Raw genomic sequence first — 21162 nt, 5'->3', positions numbered from 1 at the left:
TCTCTGCACCGCGGTGGAATGGTACTGATCAATTTCACAGCCTTTCTGTTTACAACAACACACTAGCTCCCCTCCGCATGCCGACAAAGGGTCTTTTGTGTGTATGTGTGTGTGTGTCTGTGTGTGTGTCTGTGTGTGTGTCAGTATGAAATATGAAATAGCTAGTCTCAAAGATTGGGTGGAGACTGTGCGGATTGCGCAAAAAACGAATACTGTAACACACACACCGATGTGACCTGAATAAAAATCAGATTGGTCGAAGCACAACTCTCCTGAATAGTGTTTCTGTCATAACCAGTGTGAAAGGGTAAGCAAACACACACACACACACACACACACACACACACACAGACAGACACACACACACACGCACACACAAGCAGGAGCAGTGATCCCTTGCCACCCCAATAATGGAGGTCTCAGGTTTTGATTAACTGTTGTTTGAGCTGCTATCAGGGACCACAACAGCAATCACAGCTAAAGACAGGCAGAGCGCACAGATTATCTGGCCTTGAGAGAGACGTGATAGAGAAGGGATGAGGAGGTGGGGTGGAGGAGTGGATGAAAAGATGGAGGCGGACAGAGGAAGCAAAAGAAGACGGGTAGGAGGAAGAAGAGAGACGTGAGGTGAGAGATGTTATGAGAGGAGGAGACAAAAAGCTGTGGAGGTGTAAAGGACAAAAAAAGGACAACACACATCTCTCTTACTTCCTTATCCAAATCCTTTCTTTGGCCACACCTCTATCTTTGGCTATTCTTCCCTCTAGCTTGTCTTCCACTGAGCTATTAGCTATTAGGGGCAGTGAATATGAGGATTGAATACGAGGTGTTTAATCCAGCGCGGCGCAGCAAGGTGTAGGTGCAGAGATGCATGGCTGCCATTTAAAGTCCATTACAACAGCAAGGAAAAACTTCTCTGGTAATTCTTCACAGAAACTTTTCTCACGTAGAAACCTGAGCATGTCGGTCATCACCATCATTTCCAATCCTGGTCTCCCGACTTTCTTGCTGGTTGTGTTATCTCAGAGAACATGTCTTATCAATCTTAACAATGGTTTAGTCACAATGACAGTTGCTGCTACAGACTCAGATCCTTCCTTGCCATGCATAGTGAAGCCTTTGGTTAAGGGAATAAAATTGTCAGTCAGGAAACAGAGAAAGACAAAACAACTTGCCTTAGAGATTGATCAGCACATGTAGTTAGGTATAACTGGTCTATATCCTAAATAGATATATCAGTATAGAAATTGCAGTAGTAACCAAATACGACAGAATCATACAACCAAACTTGAGGGTGAAAACCGGACCTGTTTTGAAATGATATTCGGATTTGGATCGGAATCGGTTTCCTTGGCTGAGCCAGCTACTTGAATTTGTACGTTGCATCGAGCTTGGGTCTAGTTCGGACACGAATAAGAGATAATGTTGGATTCAGGTCAGGCTAGGTAGGTTGGGTCTCGATCAGGTGTATTAGAAAACATAAATTTCCCATTTTATCTGCTCATTGACATTTTTATTAACATTTCCATTTTTCTGAAGAGCCCTTTATTGTTATAAATGTTGTTTTTCCTATTTGTGTGTATGGTAGCGAAGTGAAAAGCATATTTTAATTAACATAATGATGATTAGACCTCAAAGCAGCAAAAGAAAAGTCCATAAATGAATGTGTGTAAAATGAAAAGCCCCAGCGGATGTAAGCTCTGTGTCCTCAGTGATATGTTCCTTCCCCTGAAGAACACATGTGGTTATTCTTACACGTCAGCCAGACAAACACCGTGTGTAAAGCGCCTACCTTCTCCCACTCCCTTTCCTTGTTGAGAACAATCACCACCAGCTTTGGGAATTCCTGGTAGCCGTCCTCAGTGAACGACAAGTCTCTGCCGTCCCATGTCACATTCATCATGTACCTGAGAGAGACAGGCGAGAGGGAGGAAGAGGAGGAGGAAGAGGAGGAAGGGGGGGAGATAAGACGTAGATGAGAGAGAACAAAGGGGGAAGGGAAGGTGGAATAATCCGAGAGTGAGAAAAGGAGAGGAATGAAAGGGGGAGAGGAAAAAGGATATTGAATTGAATTAGCATGAGAATTTAACATCCTGAAATATCCGAACAGGCTCTTTTGTGCAGAAAATTATGAAGTCATATTCGACTCACATGCACGGACTGGGTTATGACTAGATTCCAGAAATGAAAAAGCATCTGGACAGAAGAGTCAAAGCAGAACGCTGAAAAAAGCTATGTGTTTGTGTGTCTGTGTGTGTGTGTGTGTGTGTGTGTGTGTGTGTGTGTGTGTGTGTGTGTGTGTCTATTTTAACCTGTAAGTACCTGAAACTCCTTAAAATCTGAGTATTACTACTGAAAAGAGAAAGTGAGCATAACCATTACCCATCAGTCCTCACTAACACCACACACACACACACACACAGTAACCAGTGACCCATGTGGCAGGTCACATTAGCTAAGATGGAGGGGAGCGGGAAGATATTCTTGGATCTACACAGCCTCCACATTAATCATGGCCGCCCCTCCCCACTGTCTCCCTCACTCCCTCTGTCAGCGGACGTACAACACGGTGGAGACGCCGACTCTTCTCGTCCACTTCCTTCCCTAAGCTGGAGACGTGAACCCCTGTGACGTGTCTCAGGTCAGCCTACAGATGATGCATAAATTATGCTTTCATTGTATTGAGTTGGATTTTATTTCCAATGTGTTTCATTTCCCTGTGTTAATGTGTGTGATGTGTATGATTCTCTGCACGCGTGTCCCTGCCAAAGTTTGAATTATTCCAAATCCTTGATTGGTAATAAATCAGTTTATATGTAAATCCAGATTTTCTTTCTTTGGGCTCTTTTACATGTAAAAGCACCTTAAGCTACTTTAATGGCATGAATATCATTAACAAACAAGATCTGCTTAATATAACTGTAATTGTAAATTTACCACGGATTCATTATAAAAGCAATTAGAAACAGATGACCACACCTGAGACAATTATAAAGTTTAAAATAAAACTGTGAGATACCGACACGTTCCTCTAAATTGCTGCTGGCGACACTCACACACTCAGATGAGCCTAAAGGCAGTGATGTGATTAAAATGATTTGATTGGCCTGCGAGCGACAAGGTAGTATTAAGCCATTTGATTGGACAGGGAAGACAAAGCTGAACCCAACACTATTTGTATGTGTTACTCTGTTCATGTGAGTGGAAGATTATTAGAGTCCTGAAATTTGTGTTTTGTGAGGGGGAGGACAGGAAGCAGACAGGACGGGCTGATTGTGTGTGTGTGAGTGTGTGAGTGTGTTTGTGTGTGTGTTTGGGCCGACGCCCACCAAACAGGTGGACCTGAAATGGGCGTTGCTAGGATACTGTCACAGACTGGAGTGTGTATGCAGGAGGATGACCCTAAACAACCCTGAATGAACATCGTCTCACACACACACACACACACACACACACACACACACACACACACACACACACACACACACACACACACACACACACTGACACACACTTATTACTTTGCACCCCTTAATAGTACTCCACGTAACGTTTCATCTCCCCTGCAGCACTGAGATCACAGTACAACAATCCAATTCCTCTCACTTCCCAGCCTCCATTATATCAGTAATCTCTCTATTCATAAGGTGTAAGGGGGGTGGGGTGGGGTGGGGGGGGGGGGGGGGAGAGAGGAGAGGAGACAGTAGAGAAAAGGGGACACCTAAAAATAAAAAAAGAGTGATTGAAAGCATAAAGATAAGAGAGACTGAGCGAGAGAGGAGGAGAGAAAGGAGTAAGAAGGGGGGGGGGGAAGCTAAGCCTCGACAGAGTTGGGATAAAAATATCCTCCGTGTTATTTTTTCCTCCTTCTTTCCACTTATTTTGGGCAAAAGGGGGGGGGGGGGGGTGCAATGGGAACGAGGGAAGGAGGGGCCACTGCAGCACAGAGTTAACCAGCGCTACACATTCACTGCAGCACACACACACACACACACACACACACACACGCTGCATTACAGCAGCCAAAGCCAAACGCTCTCCATTTGCTCTGCCGTCTTAATCCTCCTCTGCCGAGCGCCGACAGAATGTTAATGCTGTAAATAATAAAAAGACAGTGACTTTTTTTTTTGTAAATGCACCCCATCGTTTTTTTTTCTCTCACGCCGACCGGCCGTCTCCTCTCGACAGAGCCGTCTCCTGCCCTGTCAACTCGCTCTCGACACAAAGAGGACGCCGCGTCTCAAGTGCTCACTTATTCCAAGTTCCTCTAATTACAAGGTTTCTTTGTGATAAGAACTGTGGTGGTGGTGTGTGTGTGTGTGGGGGGGGGGGGGGGGGGGGGGGGGAGTCCACTGCAGGGTCCCCATGAAGAGGGCTGAGATGAGCTTTAACGCTGTGTGAGCGTCAAGAATAGAGACATTAATCCTCCATCAAGACAAGGACCAGTCGAGGAAATGATGTATAATGTCAGAGCGCTCGTGATCTATGGAGTGCTCACACACGCTGCGGCTGTGAGACACACATGGGGGGGGGGGGGGGTTGGGGGGGTGGGGGGGAGGCAGTCCTATTAAAAAGATGATGCTGCTGATCTAGACTTTTTAAAGGGTAGCCGAGGGTGGGAAGTGAAAACAGACACACACTGAGCCTCAGGTGGCATGTGTTCAGCGGTGGCTTGAATGATGACTGTACAAGATGATATAGATGCGAGCTTAGCAGTGTGTCTGCCCCTCCTGGTGTGTGTCTGTGTGTGTGTGTGTGTGGTCAGTGATTGTTTGGGTTACAGCAGCACAAGATTAATGCCACCAATTACCTTTTGTCTTTTCCAAGCTTACGTTTGCACCAAAAAAAATGCAACACATGTCCAAAAAGCTACCTCAGCAGGATTTCTTTTGTTGCACAAAATACTGTGTGTGTGCGTTTGTGTGTGTGTGTATATGTGTGTGTGTGTGTGTGTGTGTGTGTTTGTTGGCTCAGGCTCCTTTTACGCTGTAGCTCAGTTTCAGAACCATGTATTTTTTTCTTTCAGCAACACAATGTCAGAATAGAAATGACTGCAGGACACCCGTGCACCTTTTTAACATCCCCTTCCATTCTGATGAAAAATGTATGATCATCTGGTGCTCTGGGATTTGCAGCAGTTCCCTTGCTCCCTCATGTCTCTATACACACATTCAAACCTAAAGCAACTTGATGGTTGTTTATCTCTCAGAAAGATGTCAGTCTTGGGCAGAGGACACCTGCTCTGCCCAAGAGAGCAGACTCTGACCTTTTCATATCTCTTGTCCTTTAAAAATAACTTAAGTATGTGTGTAACGCTCGAACACCATAAAATGTGAATTACTTGGATTTAGTGAACGCTTCTGACGAGAACTTTTTCCTTCTGCTTTCATGTGTGAAGCCAAATATCCACTTTACGGGCAGAGAAAAGATGCCTTTGAGATTTGTCCCATTTCTCTTTCCATCCAAACTCCTTATTATCCCCCAGGACTCTTTTATCAGGCTTCATTCACATCTTCATGAAAACATCAAATAAAAGGTTTTTGTTTACTCTCACACAGACCAACATGATTAAGTCTCCTTCAAACTAACTGTTGTGTTTTCTAACTCTATCACTTCTTTCTTTTTCAGTACTTTTTCTACTCCTTCCTCTCAGAACAATACAGAACAATACAATGAAAAATGATTCATGTTTAGTTTCTCTGTGTGTTAGTTTCAACACAGACGATGTACTTTACATATAGAATCCTATTTTATTGTATTTTTGATTGTGCTTCTGATCTGTGCACATTCTAAACAGGATATTCAAAAAACCCAATTATAACCAGGATCTAACAGTGCATGTCAACACCCTCAGTGATGGTTACACACAGAGACAGATTATTTCAAGGCACCGCAAACCCCTTTGTGCATTTTCTTATTTTGGCCATGATGACAAACATACTACACAACCTCTATCAGTGTATTTCAGGAGAAGGAAAAATTACATATACGGTTGTTCACACTGGGGGACTTCCTCTCCGTCTCCATAGGTGGCCGTGTATAAGTGTATTCCCCAGGTAGTCAAACACACATATAAAGGCATTTCTCACAAATTACATCAACTGCAGACTGAAATCCACATGGGGGAATAGAATAATAAAAACACACACACACACACACACACACAGTTAAGCAGGTAGTCATGCAATAATGTAATATTTATACTTTTTTTCCCTCCGACAGATATTGAAAGCTTTTGCCTCTAACTCTTTTGAAGCAGTTTTGTAAAAAAATATATAAACACAACTTGAGTTTTATACTTTACTTACTTATCTTTTACACACTACTCTACACAGTTTAAGTGCATCTTAAGAAATATTATTAAATTTGTGCACATGTGACATATCTGGTATATTCCCATGTCTATTCACAGCTCACATGACATCTGCTCCAGGACTCAGCACAGTATATGTAGTGGTGTGTGATGTGTGTATGTGTGGGTCCCGAGTTCTGACCCTCATATATCAGGGCTGCAGATCCTGAAATTACCTGTCAGAACAACCTCACGCACGCACACACACACACACACACACAAACACACACACACACATGCACACACACACACACACACACACACACACACACACACACACACATAAATAAGTGCTTAAGTCTTTTAAGGCGCGCTGCTCACCACTGCAAGGTGAGAAGTACACTGTAAATCGGTCATGACAGAACATTGACTCGAAGGGGGGGGGGGGGGGGGCGTATTTTTTTCTTGTTTTCCAGCACACACACACACACACACACACACACACACACACACACACACACACACACACAACTCCCCTACAGACACACACTTGCCATATTTTATATGGAGCACTTCTTGTCACTTGGTCTTATAGCTGCTCTGGCCACTGCTCTTAGTTGATCATTTGTCTCCTGTTTTTATTTTATTTTATTTTTCTATCACTCTGCAAAACATATTTATCTCGGACGTGTCGCAGTGGATTTATCATTGGAGCCGTCAGGGGCAAAGTGAGTGAGGTGGAGCTTCACTGCGGGTCCACACTGCACGGAACCAGTCACAGGGACTAGAGACTTTTCTGTGATTTCAGTACAGAATATTAATATTATTCTCATCAAAATAACTTTTGTTCCGCTGCGACAGTTTCCTGGCTCCCTCCAGGACGGAAGCGGCCTCCACTGCAAATCAAATTGTTGTCACGAATCGCGGTGGAGGTGTTGGAGCAGAGAAACTCATACATTTCAAACAGAATGCTCGGCGACTGTTTAGAGAGGATGATGCAGTTTGGCAGTTTATCAACATAAGAACTGGAGAGGAGGCGAGAAATAAAATACTGTGACACTTTGTCAGTGATGTGATATGTCACACGGGGGCTGTACATGTGTACACGCGGCCCATCTGCCCACCTCTGTGCCCGGACGTGGGTGTGCGCACGCTGGCATGTTCCCATATCTCCCCTGACAGCCGTCGATGGTCTAACAACCCACACTGGCCCGGCGCCCCCCGACCCAGCCCTGACCAATCGTGTGTTCCTCGTGTCCTGCTCCCGGAGCCCCATTGGCCGAGCTTTCTCACCCACAAAACGGCCATCTGTGGCAACTCGTCACATGGGTAACAACCTGGGGCAGCAGAGCATGCTGGGAGCAAAGTCAGCTGGCTCGGGATATTTGGTTAATTCTCTTTTGGTTTACCTGCGACAGCACAAGAGTTCTATCAGTGTGGATGTGGTATTTAAAATGTTTAAAGATCCAATCAGTCATACTCTGCACAGTATAACCATCATTTACTAGTGGGGGCTCATAAATGTTGCTGAACAAAGCCAGTCAGTTAAGTGACTGCTGCGATTCTAACCTCTCATCACGGGCAGAGTCCCATTAGTTTTGCGCGAAAGCTCCAATCTCCCAGGCTTCCTGAACTACCCGCGCCCTGGTGCACGGTGCATTTTGTTTCTGCAAAAACCCAAATTAAAAATGATTGAAAGCCCGAGGGAGGTTCCGACTAAAAACATCTTCAATACTGATGCAAAGAATCTCAGGAGCCAGAGAAGAAACTGGTGATGTAACGTTGGGACCCATGAGCCAGAAGGACTTTTGATTTATTGACCAATTACATGAAAACGTATTAGACCAGTTAAAATTTATAGACAGTCGCTGGAAACTGACCTCAGAGGGAAATGTTAGACTTCCATCTTGAATTCCAAAGCTGATATTGGTTTAGCAGATGCAATAGCTGGGATTAATTCAATCTAAATGATATTACTGTTGTAACACTAATGCAGAGTGCTCGAAATGCACCTGATTCATTATTAATCTCTCACTGTCTCGATGTTTTCCTCTTTCTCTCTCTGTCGGCTCCTCGGTCTTTTACTCTCAGCCTCTCGTCTGCTGAGATATTGTTATCTGACCGAAGGTATCTGAACCTTTGAGAAAACACTATTTATTATTTTAGTAGTAAAGGAAATTAACAGGATTTCTTCATTAAATCGATTCCCAATTTTATACCACGTATGGTAAACCTACCTTGTTTGCCAAAGGATGTGGCCACTGTTAAATATCCGAGCAGATCCATGTACCTTCAGTGGTTCTGCTCTTCTCAATCATTTTCTAGTCAAACCATGCTAATTGTAAAATAAAGCAAATTGGAGATGGGAAAACATTTGAGAATTTTGCCTTCAGTGTTTTTGGAAATGCGTTTTGGAATCAGAATGACTCATTTATACCGAATAATTTCAATTTCACACATCATTATTAAATAAAAGGGGAAAAAAATGACAACAATATTGGGATGTAAACACAGGTTGTGTGTTGCTGTGCTTCCCTCCTCTGCCAGATGGAGAGGCAGACAGAGCTGGCAGGACCTGCAACATCTCCCACCGGCTGCTGGGGAGCCGGGCGCGTGATGTGGAGTGAGAGAGTGAATGAGAGACGGAGGAATAAAAGAGGAGAGGAACAGAAGGACTCATCAAGGAGCTCTTCAATGTTGGAGAGCATTCATTGGTAGCGCCCCGCCCCCCCCCCCCCCGCTCTCGTCCCCCGTCCCAATTCTTCCCTTCCCCTGTCCTTTACTGCCTAAATCACAAAATTGTTCCACATCTTCCATTCACATGTTTCCTTCCCTTCCTCCTCCCTCACTTCTACACTTCCTCTGCTCTCTTGGCTCCGACTCTCAATGATCTGGTCTTTCATCCGGTAATTGTATCGTTCTTCAGTCTCAACCCATGGAAACGTGGTGGAAGTCTCCAATTACCGAGGACGAGGGTGCAAACAAACACACTCTGGCACACACACACACAAGTCCATGCCCGTCAATACACCTACCCCCCTATAGAAGTACACAAAACAATTATTACAGTGCTGTTCATAATTTCTCTTCTTTAAAAAGACACTCTTCCTTTACTCACTTGTGTAGAGCGCTGGGCGGCAGCTTGGACGTCTTCTCCATCGGGCCGTAACAGGAGGTTCTGGCTTCGGGGATGTCGCCGTACTCCTCCAACATGGCTGCCGCTGCCGACGTTATGATCCCTAAGCCGTCGCGGACCCGCGCCTCCAGCGGGTAGTCCCAGTCGTCGTACGACACTGAAATCATCCCCGACGGGAAGTCCTCGGGCGTTACCTCTGGGTTCCCGGTGGTGAGCGACGGCACAATCCAGATGTATCCAAATCCGGTGAGGCCCAGGGAGCGGGCCTCGTCCAGGATGTAGACCGCCTCGTCCTTGGAGCAGTAGAGCAGGACCACTGGAGACTGGACCTTCTTCAGCATGATCTGAGAGCGACTGTCTTCCTCCACCGCGTCCAACACGATGATATTCTGCAGGTCCCACCCCACAAAACTGAGGCAAGGATAAAGAGGACATGGAGTCAAATGTTCATATTTGAATAATAGACTGTTATCGTGGCAGAGGTGCTGACAAGAGCCCATAATTATCCATTACAATTAATATCATTGTTAAGTGGGACGTGAATACTAATCGGTGTAAAGTGCTTATTGTCAGGGGAATCACATTACGGCTAAATGGGAATGCAAATGCTAAAGCTGCTCGTGTATAATGATGCTCAGCAGCTAGAGAACAAACAGGGGCTTGTTAATGTGTGTGTGTGTGTGTGTGTGTGTGTGGGGGGGGGGGGGGGGCGGAGTCGAGCCTCTGGTCACTTTGCTAAGTCGACACAACACTCATCAGGAAACAACGCTGTCATCGACATAGAACATGAAACTTTGAGCTTCTGACTCGAACACAAAAAAAACCTTCTCGCTAATACTGCATCGGCTCAAGCACGTGGCTGAAGAGAGTTTTAATCAGCTTCTGTGCCCAGTAAGCCAGAGTGGGCACACTGGGAGACAAATAAGTGCTCATTAAGCAGATAAAGCATTTGCAGAGGATCGTTTTCATCCGGTGGGACTGACTCTGCTTTTTTTCACAATGTCCAGAGTGATAATATCCAGCAGGAGCCAGTTTAGCGGCCTAAAGAGCGGCGGAGGCAGAGGAAATGGCCGCTCTGTTAGTAATTAAAGAACATGAGATGTCATAAACCGGTGGCACGGGGCCCTTCGTGGCACAGCCGCCGGAGCGAGGGACAAAGACGGACGTGCTCTCACATCAGGAGCAGTTAAACAATCATGTAAGAACCCAACCACAGACAGGTGGTGTAACGGGAGAGGCATCTGGGACTGGTCCGCTTCCTGTCCTGCTGTCCAAAGTGATACTGGTCTGTGGTCCCACATGACAGGACTAGTCAAATCGAGACAGTGATACTCAGAGAGGACGGCAGAGAAGCAACGGTGGAGACGAGGACGCAACACTGGTGGTTCAGGAAATGAATTCAGTTAGAAACACAGGTACCAACGTGTCACAACAGCTTTTACTCAATTAGCCGACTGGTGAAATACTCTGCTGGGAATGATGGGAGTTCAGACTGTCTTTTCCATGCCTCAGTTTGAACCAGCTTACCACAAACGACAAAGGCTTATCGTGGTTGTATAAATCATTGAATATTATATCAACACTGAGGTAACACACTAGGGTTCTAATTTATATATGTACATACGTGTGATAAACTGGAGCCTGATGGGAACTTGGACTTTTCAACAGCTCACGCTTCCTGGTTTCCAAATATTAAGAATTCTTGTAAGGGAACAAATTCCTCTAATCTCATTTAATTAACCGTTTAACAATGTGTTACCGCTCGAGTATAATTAACACTGTTTAAGCATCACCACATTCAGACGAGCTGTGGGTTTGACATGAAGAGGAACTGCTAATGGGAAACAACCGTCCTCAGCTGGGTTTCTATATATCACAAGTGCCGGCACCAACCTTTACCAGCGCCTCAACGTCGTGGCTCGCTGTTCTTTTTTCATTTCCTCTGTGGGGGGAACTAACACATCAGTCAGATTGACCTTATGGTGCAGCACAGGGCCGAGCTGCACACACAGAACAAGTCACCTGTCATCTGCCTTCATTTGGAGAACGCTGGGCCTCTCAGGCTCTCTGTCCACACACTGTACGAGAGCGGCGGGGGGAAAAACAAAAACACAGGGGGCCAGAACAACGCTTGCGGTAATTCTGCCGAAAAAAATTGTAAACTTGACGGTTCTCCGGGGAAATTCTCAGTGATAATGGAGAAGATTACAGATGAAATAGAGCAGCGGACTTGGAGAAACGCCTGGAATAGTAACTCTTCATGAAACATACCTACAGGTCTTGTTATCTTCAGATTTTCTTCCTGCACACTGCTGCTAGTGAAATGTGATTTTCAGCCTGTGTACTTCATCCTTCCTCTGTTATGGTTGTTTATCCTCAATACAATCTACTCTGTGTGTGTTGACAGGGTTTCCAGCTGAGTTTGAATCTTTTATGTTGCACCACAGTTAATTATTTAGTTCATGTTTCATGTGTTTTTTCTTGAAACTGCATTTTAGAAAATACTGTGAAAACTATCTACAGTAAACACTGTGATATATTGGTAATACTCTCGATTTGAATGTGTCCAATGAAGCAATTGACATTTACTTTGACCTTTTACTTTGGTCCATGTCCCATCCACTAACATGGAGGAAACAGGGTTTAGGGTCTACCCTGCAGTCAGCCACCTTGGTAGCTGTCATGCTGTCCATCTTTAGTACAGAACTTCTTGTTGGGGACTTTAATGCACTTACATAATCATCAGATACGTAGAATTACAGTGAGACAGTGAGGATGTGTGGAGTGGTGAGAGGTGACTGATCCTACCTGTTGTCCACGGTCGTTTTCAGGATATTGATGAACTCCTGGTAGCCGGGGAACTTGGACGTGACGATGGAGAAGATGTGCCAGTCGTACTCCTCCATGATGTTCAGCATCAGCAGAGCCTCCTGCTGGATGGAGGCGCCGAACTGGAAGAAGGTCGACTTCGTATCCTGACAAAGGAGAACAGGAGGCGCAGAGAATTAGTTACACGTTCTTTTACTGTTTGTTTTTTTAAACAGCATCTGAGAAATATCAATCTACAACAGAGCACTTCTCATTTGGCGCATCGTGAGTATGCAGACTGTCTCTCTCCCTCTGTCACACACACACGGATCCAGAGTAATGAGCATCCCCCGTGGAAGAAATATATGGATGAGGGGCCTCAGAACAATTCAATTAAGACCAAATTGGAGTGGTGCAGTGCAGGCGGAGCCGCAGAACTCTGTGGGCCTGGTTCTGGGGTTTCATTCACTCTGAGCTACTCATATCCGCTCCATTAAACCTGACTCACAATCATTTGCCTCTTAAATCAGCCACACGGAGACATTGGCTTGGACAGAGCAGATAAGTGCTGTTACAGGTGGACAAATGAACTCCATTCATTTATGTAGGATTTTTGTTTTAAATGAGTCATAATGGTGCGGCCTATTGGATGAGGTGAGAGGAGACCAAACATTGTGAGGGCACAAAAAGCATTTAGCAGCAAGACACGTGCGGAGTCTTCGCTTGTTTATCGCAAGATCTGTTTGTGTGTGTGTGTGTGTATGTGTATGTGTGTGTGTGTGTGTGTGTGTGTGTAGCTGTATCTGTATGTGTGTGTGTTACCTTGAAATGTCACAGAGTTCACACATGGCTTATCTTGACACCACTTGTCTTTGGCACTCTAATTATGATAGACCTGAAGACGTGTGTGTGTGTGTGTGTGTGTGTGTGTACCTGTGTGTGTGTGAACCTGTGTGTACGTGTGTAAGGTTGCAACCTGACAGCTGAAATAAGGGCGATGAGACACAGAGCAAAAGGTCGGAACTCGAGATAAGAGACGAACAAAGATCCTGCCCCAGTGTCACTTTGTCAGATGACACCTGCTCTCGAAAATCAGCAGAAACACTGACATACACTAACCCTCATGAGTGCACACACACACACCACTGACACACACACGTTCCACTGAAGAGTCTGCGTAGTAACATGTTTCTGCTGTCTGCGTATAATGATTCTATGACACAACATTTCTACCTCTTCACACTCTAAAATTACGATAAGAACGCTGCCATCTTGGGTTATTGGAACCAGAGTCTGCTCAGCAACATTAAGTTTAGTCCATGTCCTATCCAGTAACATGGAGGAGGCAGGATTTCAAACCTGTATTGCTGCCAGTCACAATGTGGCACTCGAGATGCATCAAGTCGTTTTTGTTTGCAGTCGATGGTTTATGAAGATGGACAAATGCACAAGGTTGTGAATGAAATGAATGTTTCAAATTGAGCTGACAAAAGTTTACGAAACTTTCCAACCAATTCATTTCATTTCAATATGCGTTTCTCTGTATATTCTGTTCGGTTTCATACCAGTTTATCTACTAGTTTCTTATTTCACAGCCATTTTGCTGAAGAAAGATTTCCACTTCTGAGACTCGGAGTAGGTCTAACTACCGAGTGAGGAAGGCATCGAGGGGGGGGGGGGGGGGGTGAGAACACATACAAGTAGAAAGCAGGGACTGGGAGTAGTGGTGGATGATATTTGCAAACGTATCAGTGCGCTGTATGTAATTTCATCTCCACATGCATGACCTGGCATTTCGTCCTCCACTGTGTTGATAGCCTCTGAATAATGTGGTTATTCACTGTTGGCATTATTCGAGTGTGTTTGTGTGTGTGTGTGTGTGTAAGTGTGTGTGTGTGTGTGTGTGTAAGTGTGTGTAAGTGAGCGAGCGCACATCGTTTTGCCTCCTATATCAAGGCTCTAGAGTGCTCTTTAATGGTATTGTATCTGTATGCGAGGTTGGCTGATTCGATACTCAGACTCAAGTGCTCTTCAGAGGCTCCCTCCACAGCCTTGTTGTGTGTGTGTTTGTGTATGTGTGTGTGTGTGTGTTCTAATGGGGAACAAACTGCAGCAATGCCAGAGCACGGGGGTGGAGGGTGGGGGGGAAGGAGGGAAGGAGAGAGGCCATGCTATAAGACATGTCACTTCCTGTCTTCATCACAGCAGCGGCCGATAATCCCACACTTTGCTCCAATCCACAGAGCACTGGGACCAGCACGGGGCCAAAAAGAGCACTGGGCGACCGGGGGAGGCATCAAATAAGCTGGTGGGGAATTATAACTGTGTGTATTTTATTTCCTTTCAGATATTTACTGACGTCTTCACCTGCCAACTGTTGAGAAACCAGTTTGCTCACATGTGTAATAATGTTTCCTTGGAATTTATTCATAATTTTTTGTTTGTTCAGCCTTCTGATGCTTAATATGTGTGTGCCCCATTGCCATATCTCCTGCATGCTCCATGTTAGTGGATGGGACATGCACCAAACTAAAAAGTCAAAATATGCATGCAAATAATTTAATATGTGTTATTATAAGGTAGTCTCATCACAGAGATGTCTGTGTAATTGTTAACTTTTCCAGTAAGAAGATATTTGATTTATATAAAAACAGAGCTCAGACAGACAGACTCACAATTTGTGGATCATTTCCAAATGCAAAAAAAAACTCAGTGTTTCCTATCTGGGATATTTGGGCTCTATGTTTGGATACTGGGAGGAAGCAGAGTCGTCTATCTTTACATATAGTTTGTAGTGAGGAGGGTTAGTAAGTTTAAAATGTATGAAAAGAGGATTTAATTCTTCTGTTTATTTGAAAAATCACAACATTTCTCTTTGTTTCTATTCTACTATGAGAACAAACTGACGCTAAAGGCAACTTTAATACACAATGAATATAGCAGAAGCTACTACTGGCTCTGAAGTCCTTTGCCAGTATATTGTGTGCGTGTGTGTGTGTGTGTGTGTGTGTGTGTGTGTGTGTGTGTGTGTGTTTTGTCTGAAAGGACTCAAGCTCCGGGCAGGAAGCCAGGATTTACCACAGACCAAAACAGAGATCTCCCTTTCACCAAAATATTCCCTCTCTTCTGGTCTCAAATGATTTCTGGGCGCGTGCCGCCGCTCATTTGTGCCGGCCAAGCCCACGTCTCTGTATTTCCACGGCAGCTCAGCGTATCAAACAACAACAGAGCCCAACTGGACTGAAGAGATTTGGACGGGGCCGGGCTCCATATCCTCCATTTATGCAAGTGCATGATCGCTAACACCACTTAGAGTGAGAACACGGTGAGTTAGGCCTCAGTGTGTTCCCTCAAAGCTCGGCTCTTTGGGTTGACCTAACCCAGAATCCTCAGACCACAGCTGCCTCCGGAGGACAAGACTCTGAGGACGAGCTCTGAATAAAAACGTCCTGCTCTCCTGCTGAGGGACAAGGACCAAAGTCTGTCCACAGGAACACACACACACAGAGGAATGTAGAAAATCATATTCTGTTATATGTACTGTACATGTACAGCTTCAAGGTTTTGAGCGTGTCTGTCTTTATCATATTGATGATGATTGATATTTGACATGTGTCAATCACAGCCCTTTATCTTTATATAATTTTGACAGTTTTGTGATAAATGAGGAAGGGAAAGACACGGAGGCAGAATGGATATGGTAAATAAATTCTAAAATAGCAGATGGGACATGTGTGTGTTTGTGTGTTTGTGTGTGTTCATGTGTGTTTGTGTTTAACAAGGGAAACGCTAAAAGGAAGCAAATTAGCCCGAGAGTGGCAGAAGGAAAAAGTTCCATAGAGACATGAAATTAGAGACAAAGAGGGGGGGAGTTTGGATGCGGGGGGGGGCAGAGAGGGAGAGAAGAGGAGAAGCGATGGGTAGAGCGGTGAAGAGGACAACGATGGTGACTAAGCAGCGTGTGATTGTTTCTAATTGGGACGGCTCACAATCCGTGACATCAGCAAACAGCCAATCATATCCTCTCATTTCACCCTTGTCAAGTGTGACATGTCTCTGCTTTCCACTCACACCTCAAGCTCGCGGCAGACACACATACAAACAAAGAAACACACACACACACACACACACACTTGCATGCGCACACAGACTGTCGTCACATCTCTTCTGCTCCTTGCTCTGTCTGTCATGTTCACAGTCTCCCAACTCTCAAATTTCCCACTCTGTTGCACACACACACACACACACACACGCAGACACACACAAACACACACATAGACACACACACGGGCACACACACACAGCAGCAATGATGCAGATAAACAAACAGGACAGTGTGGCTAAGTTGAGATTGAGGGGAGTTATAAATAGTGCTCCTCATATCCTCTGCTGCTGATAGCATCATGCACTGTCTGGTCTGATGACACAAACACACACAGACAAAAAATTTGGTCTCACACCCACACAAGCGCGCGCACACACACATGCACCCACTTGGTGAATAGTGGGTTTAGTCTGTGAGGTACACGCTCATAGAGATTAAGGCCTGACCATCCAAACCTGCATGTATTTGTCATATGTCATATTCATCCTCGTATCACTATCTGCTGAATCTGATAGCTCCGCCATGTCCACTGGAGGAGAAACACTGATACAAAAAAAAATACAAAAAAATACTCGGTGGGGCCGCTTACTAAATATAAACAGACAGGCCTAAAAATAGCAGCGGCAAAACAAAAGAGAGAGAAATGTCTGTCGTGGACGCAAACTGAAAATGCCAAGCGTGAGGCGCTCGCCTTGGAAACCACACGGAAGCAGTGTCTGCAGCCAGAAACATGGAAACATTTAAATAGTCTCATATAAATGATGAAGTAAGTGATTAATGTGTGGAAGCTTTAACCTGACAGAGGATGGGCCTGGGCCAAATACTATGTCACGACAAGAAATCAAGAAACAACAGTAGCAGAAATCACCAGGGATAGAATTTGGTATCACATTGTATCTGTCTTGCATTTGGCATTTCACTTTTTACTTCACTTTTTATACCTTTTATCTATTATTTATATTTTATTTAGATATGTTTATATCTAAATAAAAGTTACTTTGTATAAATATTAGAAAAAGGGAGAAAATAAGAAGTAAATAGTGAGTAAATATATATTGTTTCTTTTTATTGCTTTTCTTATGTGTGTTGTATTTATTGTGTCTTTATGTTTCTATGTTCTATGTTCATTGTATGCACCAATGACCAGAGCAAATTCCTTGTAGGTGTAAACCTACTTGGCAAAAAATAAATACTTTCTGATTCTGATTCTGATTCTGATCATAAAATTCACTCATATCTTTGAGTCTTTGAGACATTGGGTGATGGTCGGAGTTCTTTCTTCGAGATCACCAGTAAAGGTTGAATTCAGACACGAGAGACGAGGATTCTCAGTGAAAAACAAACCTGGACCAATGTTTGTTTTCTGCATTCAGGCAGAAATCCACACAGACGAAAGGAATGTAGAGTTTTTTCGGGGGAAACAAACAAACACTAGAGGGGGAACTCCTGAGGCACCAGCTTGTGTCTTTCCTCACATGTGCATATAGAAATCTCCCAAAGCATAATTTTTTTATCCGTTTCTCAAAACATAGTGGGGGCTTTATGTTTTTTTTTGCAGCTTGGCCAGAAAAACATCTCTATAGTATCTCTGTGTCTGCAGGGGTTGGATTGGCACAGATACATCCTCAAATAGACGGGTGCCAAACGGATCCGGTGAGTGGAGAGAATATAAACACAGGTTCCAAATGTAAAACAAGTGTGTCAGCTTATATGCTGGCACCACTTGGTTCTGCTTCCCCCTGAGTATTTGGTCAAGGATATAAAGAATAACAGGACGGCCAATTAGGGAAGTCGAAAACTTTGCTGAAGTAAGTGCAGCTTCGAGAAATGAGCCATATTTGTGTTTTTTTTCCCCGAGGTTTCTTTCCTTGTGCGACATCATTAAACAGAAGGTTTCAGTCGGAGGAAGTGATATGATCATCTATTTAGGAAACAGGCTTCAATTAGATCTTGTGTGTTATTTACAACGAGAGACTTCTAAATATAGAGCTATTGACAGAGCGGCAGGCGTGATAGTCTCATGAGATGGGGAGGAAGACTTCCATTTTGAATTTCAGTAGAAGGAAAATGTGCAGCACTTTTTGAAATCAGAATATTTAACTAGATTATATGATTATATTATGTTATAAGTGCGTCTGTCTTCTTGATTCAAAGTCAGTGCAGGTCGCCTGATTTCTGACTCTTACAACACTTCATTTGTAGAAAGAAAAAATGAATTTCTTTATTCAAGGAATCAACTTGTGATGTTTAATTCACAGCACTTTAATAACTGCTAAATCTTTTCTGAAGACTAATTTAGGCGATTTAATGCAACCTCTGTGTGAGTCGTTCATCTCCCCCACTGGCAAACACACAATGTGCTGGAACTTAATATTTTACATTTTAACATACTTAAGAGGATTTTAATTAAAAGTCAAATATAGTTAGATACCGCACTGCTGCATGAGTTGTCTTTGTTTAAATATTTAGAATAATAACTACATTTCTCAGCAGTTGTAGAACATAAGTCCATCCACATTATTGCTTGTAGGAAATTCTGTTGTGGAGGTGACAGCTTACAAGTTTGATACAGGTTTGAAAAATATAAATAACGTGATCTATTCTCATCATGAATATCATGTCAGTGTTTTTTTTTTTATGATAAAAGTCGGATAAAATTCTGAAAAGTTTGTTAAAAGCTTGTTTAGTTCGATCAAACAATCAAAACCCACCAGCAGACAAACAGAGTCACAGTCCAACACCTGAAAACCTCATAACCTGGTGATTGTATTTTCTCTGCAGCTGAAGCAGCATATGTTTCTCTGTGGACGAAGAAACCCCTTCTGAGTCTATTGGTTTATGGACCCCTTTAAAAAACCAGTTTGATAATGGCAGGCTGATGTAACGGAGCCATAACAACGTTACGAGGCCCGGACACAACACGGAGCCGACGACTTCACCTCGGACGTGTGACGACAACTTCAAACAGCTTCAATAAAGTCAAATGTTACGTCAATTAAAAAACCCACATGCTTCGTCTGGCAGTCAGTTTATGTGGCGTATGGTTTTAGTATTTATATAAATTTATATTTTATTATCCGTAGCTTAACTAAAAGGTTAGTGTTGATAATGTACATGTTATTATCTTTATTTTATTGCTGTCTTCTCTATTGTTTGATTACTTTGGTGTCAATCAGTCTGTAAAAGTAACTTTTTAACATCCTATGTATGTCAATGCCTGTAAAGCACTTTGATATAATCTATGTATTTGTAAAATTGATTTTGAGCTGCTCAGCAAAGGATTGTTTTAACAACACTTAGAGACTCGCACACAAACCCACAACACAATTTAAACAAGTTAAACAGAAAGAGCTGCTCTTCCTTATCGTTTCAATCTAATAACGACCAGAGAGAGAGAAACACGCTTCAACTAACAACGCAGCTTCAGTTGTGTCTTTACTTTCGGCACATTATGTAATTGTAGAGCGTCCCTGTGTAAATGGGTCTGTCAGTGTGTTAGGAAAGTGTGACGCTTATTCGCTCTTTACTGCGTCTTTTAAAACAATGAGCAGATCTTGTGGCGGTGCTGTGAAAATGTGTGTGTGTGTGTGTGTGTGTGTGTGTGTGTGTGTGTGTGGAGAAGGGTTGTCATTAAACTCCTTGGTGTGAACAGAGGAGAGGGGGGGCATATATCCTTTGTTTGTGTTGGATTGTGTTGGATAATTACAGGGAAACTGAAGCTTTCAACTGCAATGGAGGCTGCACACGCACAAACACACAAACACAGACACACACACGCACACGCTCAAAGATTATCAGACGAGGCTGCATTTGACGTCACAGAGGAATATTTTTGTCCATTTCAGATAACACTCCCCGGCGGAGAGAGGGACCTAAGTTTATCACACAGGAGCAGTGTCTGTTGGCGTGTGTGTGTGTGTGTGTGTGTGTGTGTGTGTGTTTGTGTGTTTGTGTGTGTGTGTGTGTGTCTGTTAGTGTGTAGCTGCGTTTCCTCTGTCAGGACTTTTTAACAAGCAGCCGAGCCCCCACGGGGAAACACTGACAAAATAACATCATCCCTCTCTCTCTCTCTCCCTCTCTCTCACTCTCCTCCTCCCTCTCTCCATCGTTGTCTCTCTGCGTTTGCCCTCTTCTCCCACTCACTCTCTTCTCTAATAAGTCCAGCATCCTCCTCTCAGTGTCTTCCTTTCTTTTCGTTAACTCTCTATCCAGGGGCCCTGTCTTTTCTCGCCTCCCTCTATCCGTCTTGCCCTCTCCCACCCACTCGCCATCTCTTCTAATAAGGCTGATATTCTGCTGCCTTCCTCCGGGAGCCGACCTTACACCTGAGCAGGAACAGCTCTTATCAGTGTTGGGAGTACAGCTGAACAACGTGGCCGACAACAGCGTATTCATAAAACAAGCAGCCATGTGAGAATGTGGCTTGATGTCAGAATTGATAGAAAATTTCATTCTTTTTGTGATTTGTTTTGTGTCTAATTATTATTTTGGGAGGCTTGGGACTATATTCCGATGTGACAAATAATTCCCCGTCCTGAGGGTGAGCCCCACAACATGGAGCATGAGTTATTAACAAATGCATTTACGCAACACAACGTCACACTTCATCTCTGGCCCCTGTTTGAACTCATCACACGTGGTCACAAACAGTCACGTCACTGTCATCCTCTGCAGATCTGCTCGTTATTTATCTTATATATAACTGTCGGGGTCACAATCACGGCCTCCGCAGTCATAACACGTTTTTTTTTTTTTTTTTATCATAGAAATTGATCATCACTCTGAATATCCTCAACAGCCATAACCATCATAATTATTCGC

The 21162-nt window shown here is 43.8% G+C and overlaps 1 protein-coding gene across 1 annotated transcript in view; it reads right to left on the bottom strand.

Moving 5' to 3' along the window:
- Positions 1-21162, bottom strand: part of grin2aa (glutamate receptor, ionotropic, N-methyl D-aspartate 2A, a) — a 106623-nt gene that overhangs the window by 35602 nt on the left and 49859 nt on the right. The window contains exons 3-5 of the mRNA XM_053444344.1: positions 12237-12403; positions 9411-9839; positions 1793-1907 (exon numbers count right to left, since the gene is read on the bottom strand). Coding sequence (XP_053300319.1) covers positions 1793-1907; positions 9411-9839; positions 12237-12403 — 711 coding nt within the window. The remainder of the gene's footprint in view (positions 1-1792; positions 1908-9410; positions 9840-12236; positions 12404-21162) is intronic.

The sequence above is a fragment of the Pleuronectes platessa genome, chromosome 16, assembly GCF_947347685.1.
Source record: "Pleuronectes platessa chromosome 16, fPlePla1.1, whole genome shotgun sequence".
NCBI classification, from domain to species: Eukaryota; Metazoa; Chordata; class Actinopteri; order Pleuronectiformes; family Pleuronectidae; genus Pleuronectes; species Pleuronectes platessa.
The sequence above is the reverse complement of the archived record's forward strand: the minus strand, read 5'-3'. Positions and strand labels throughout refer to the sequence as shown.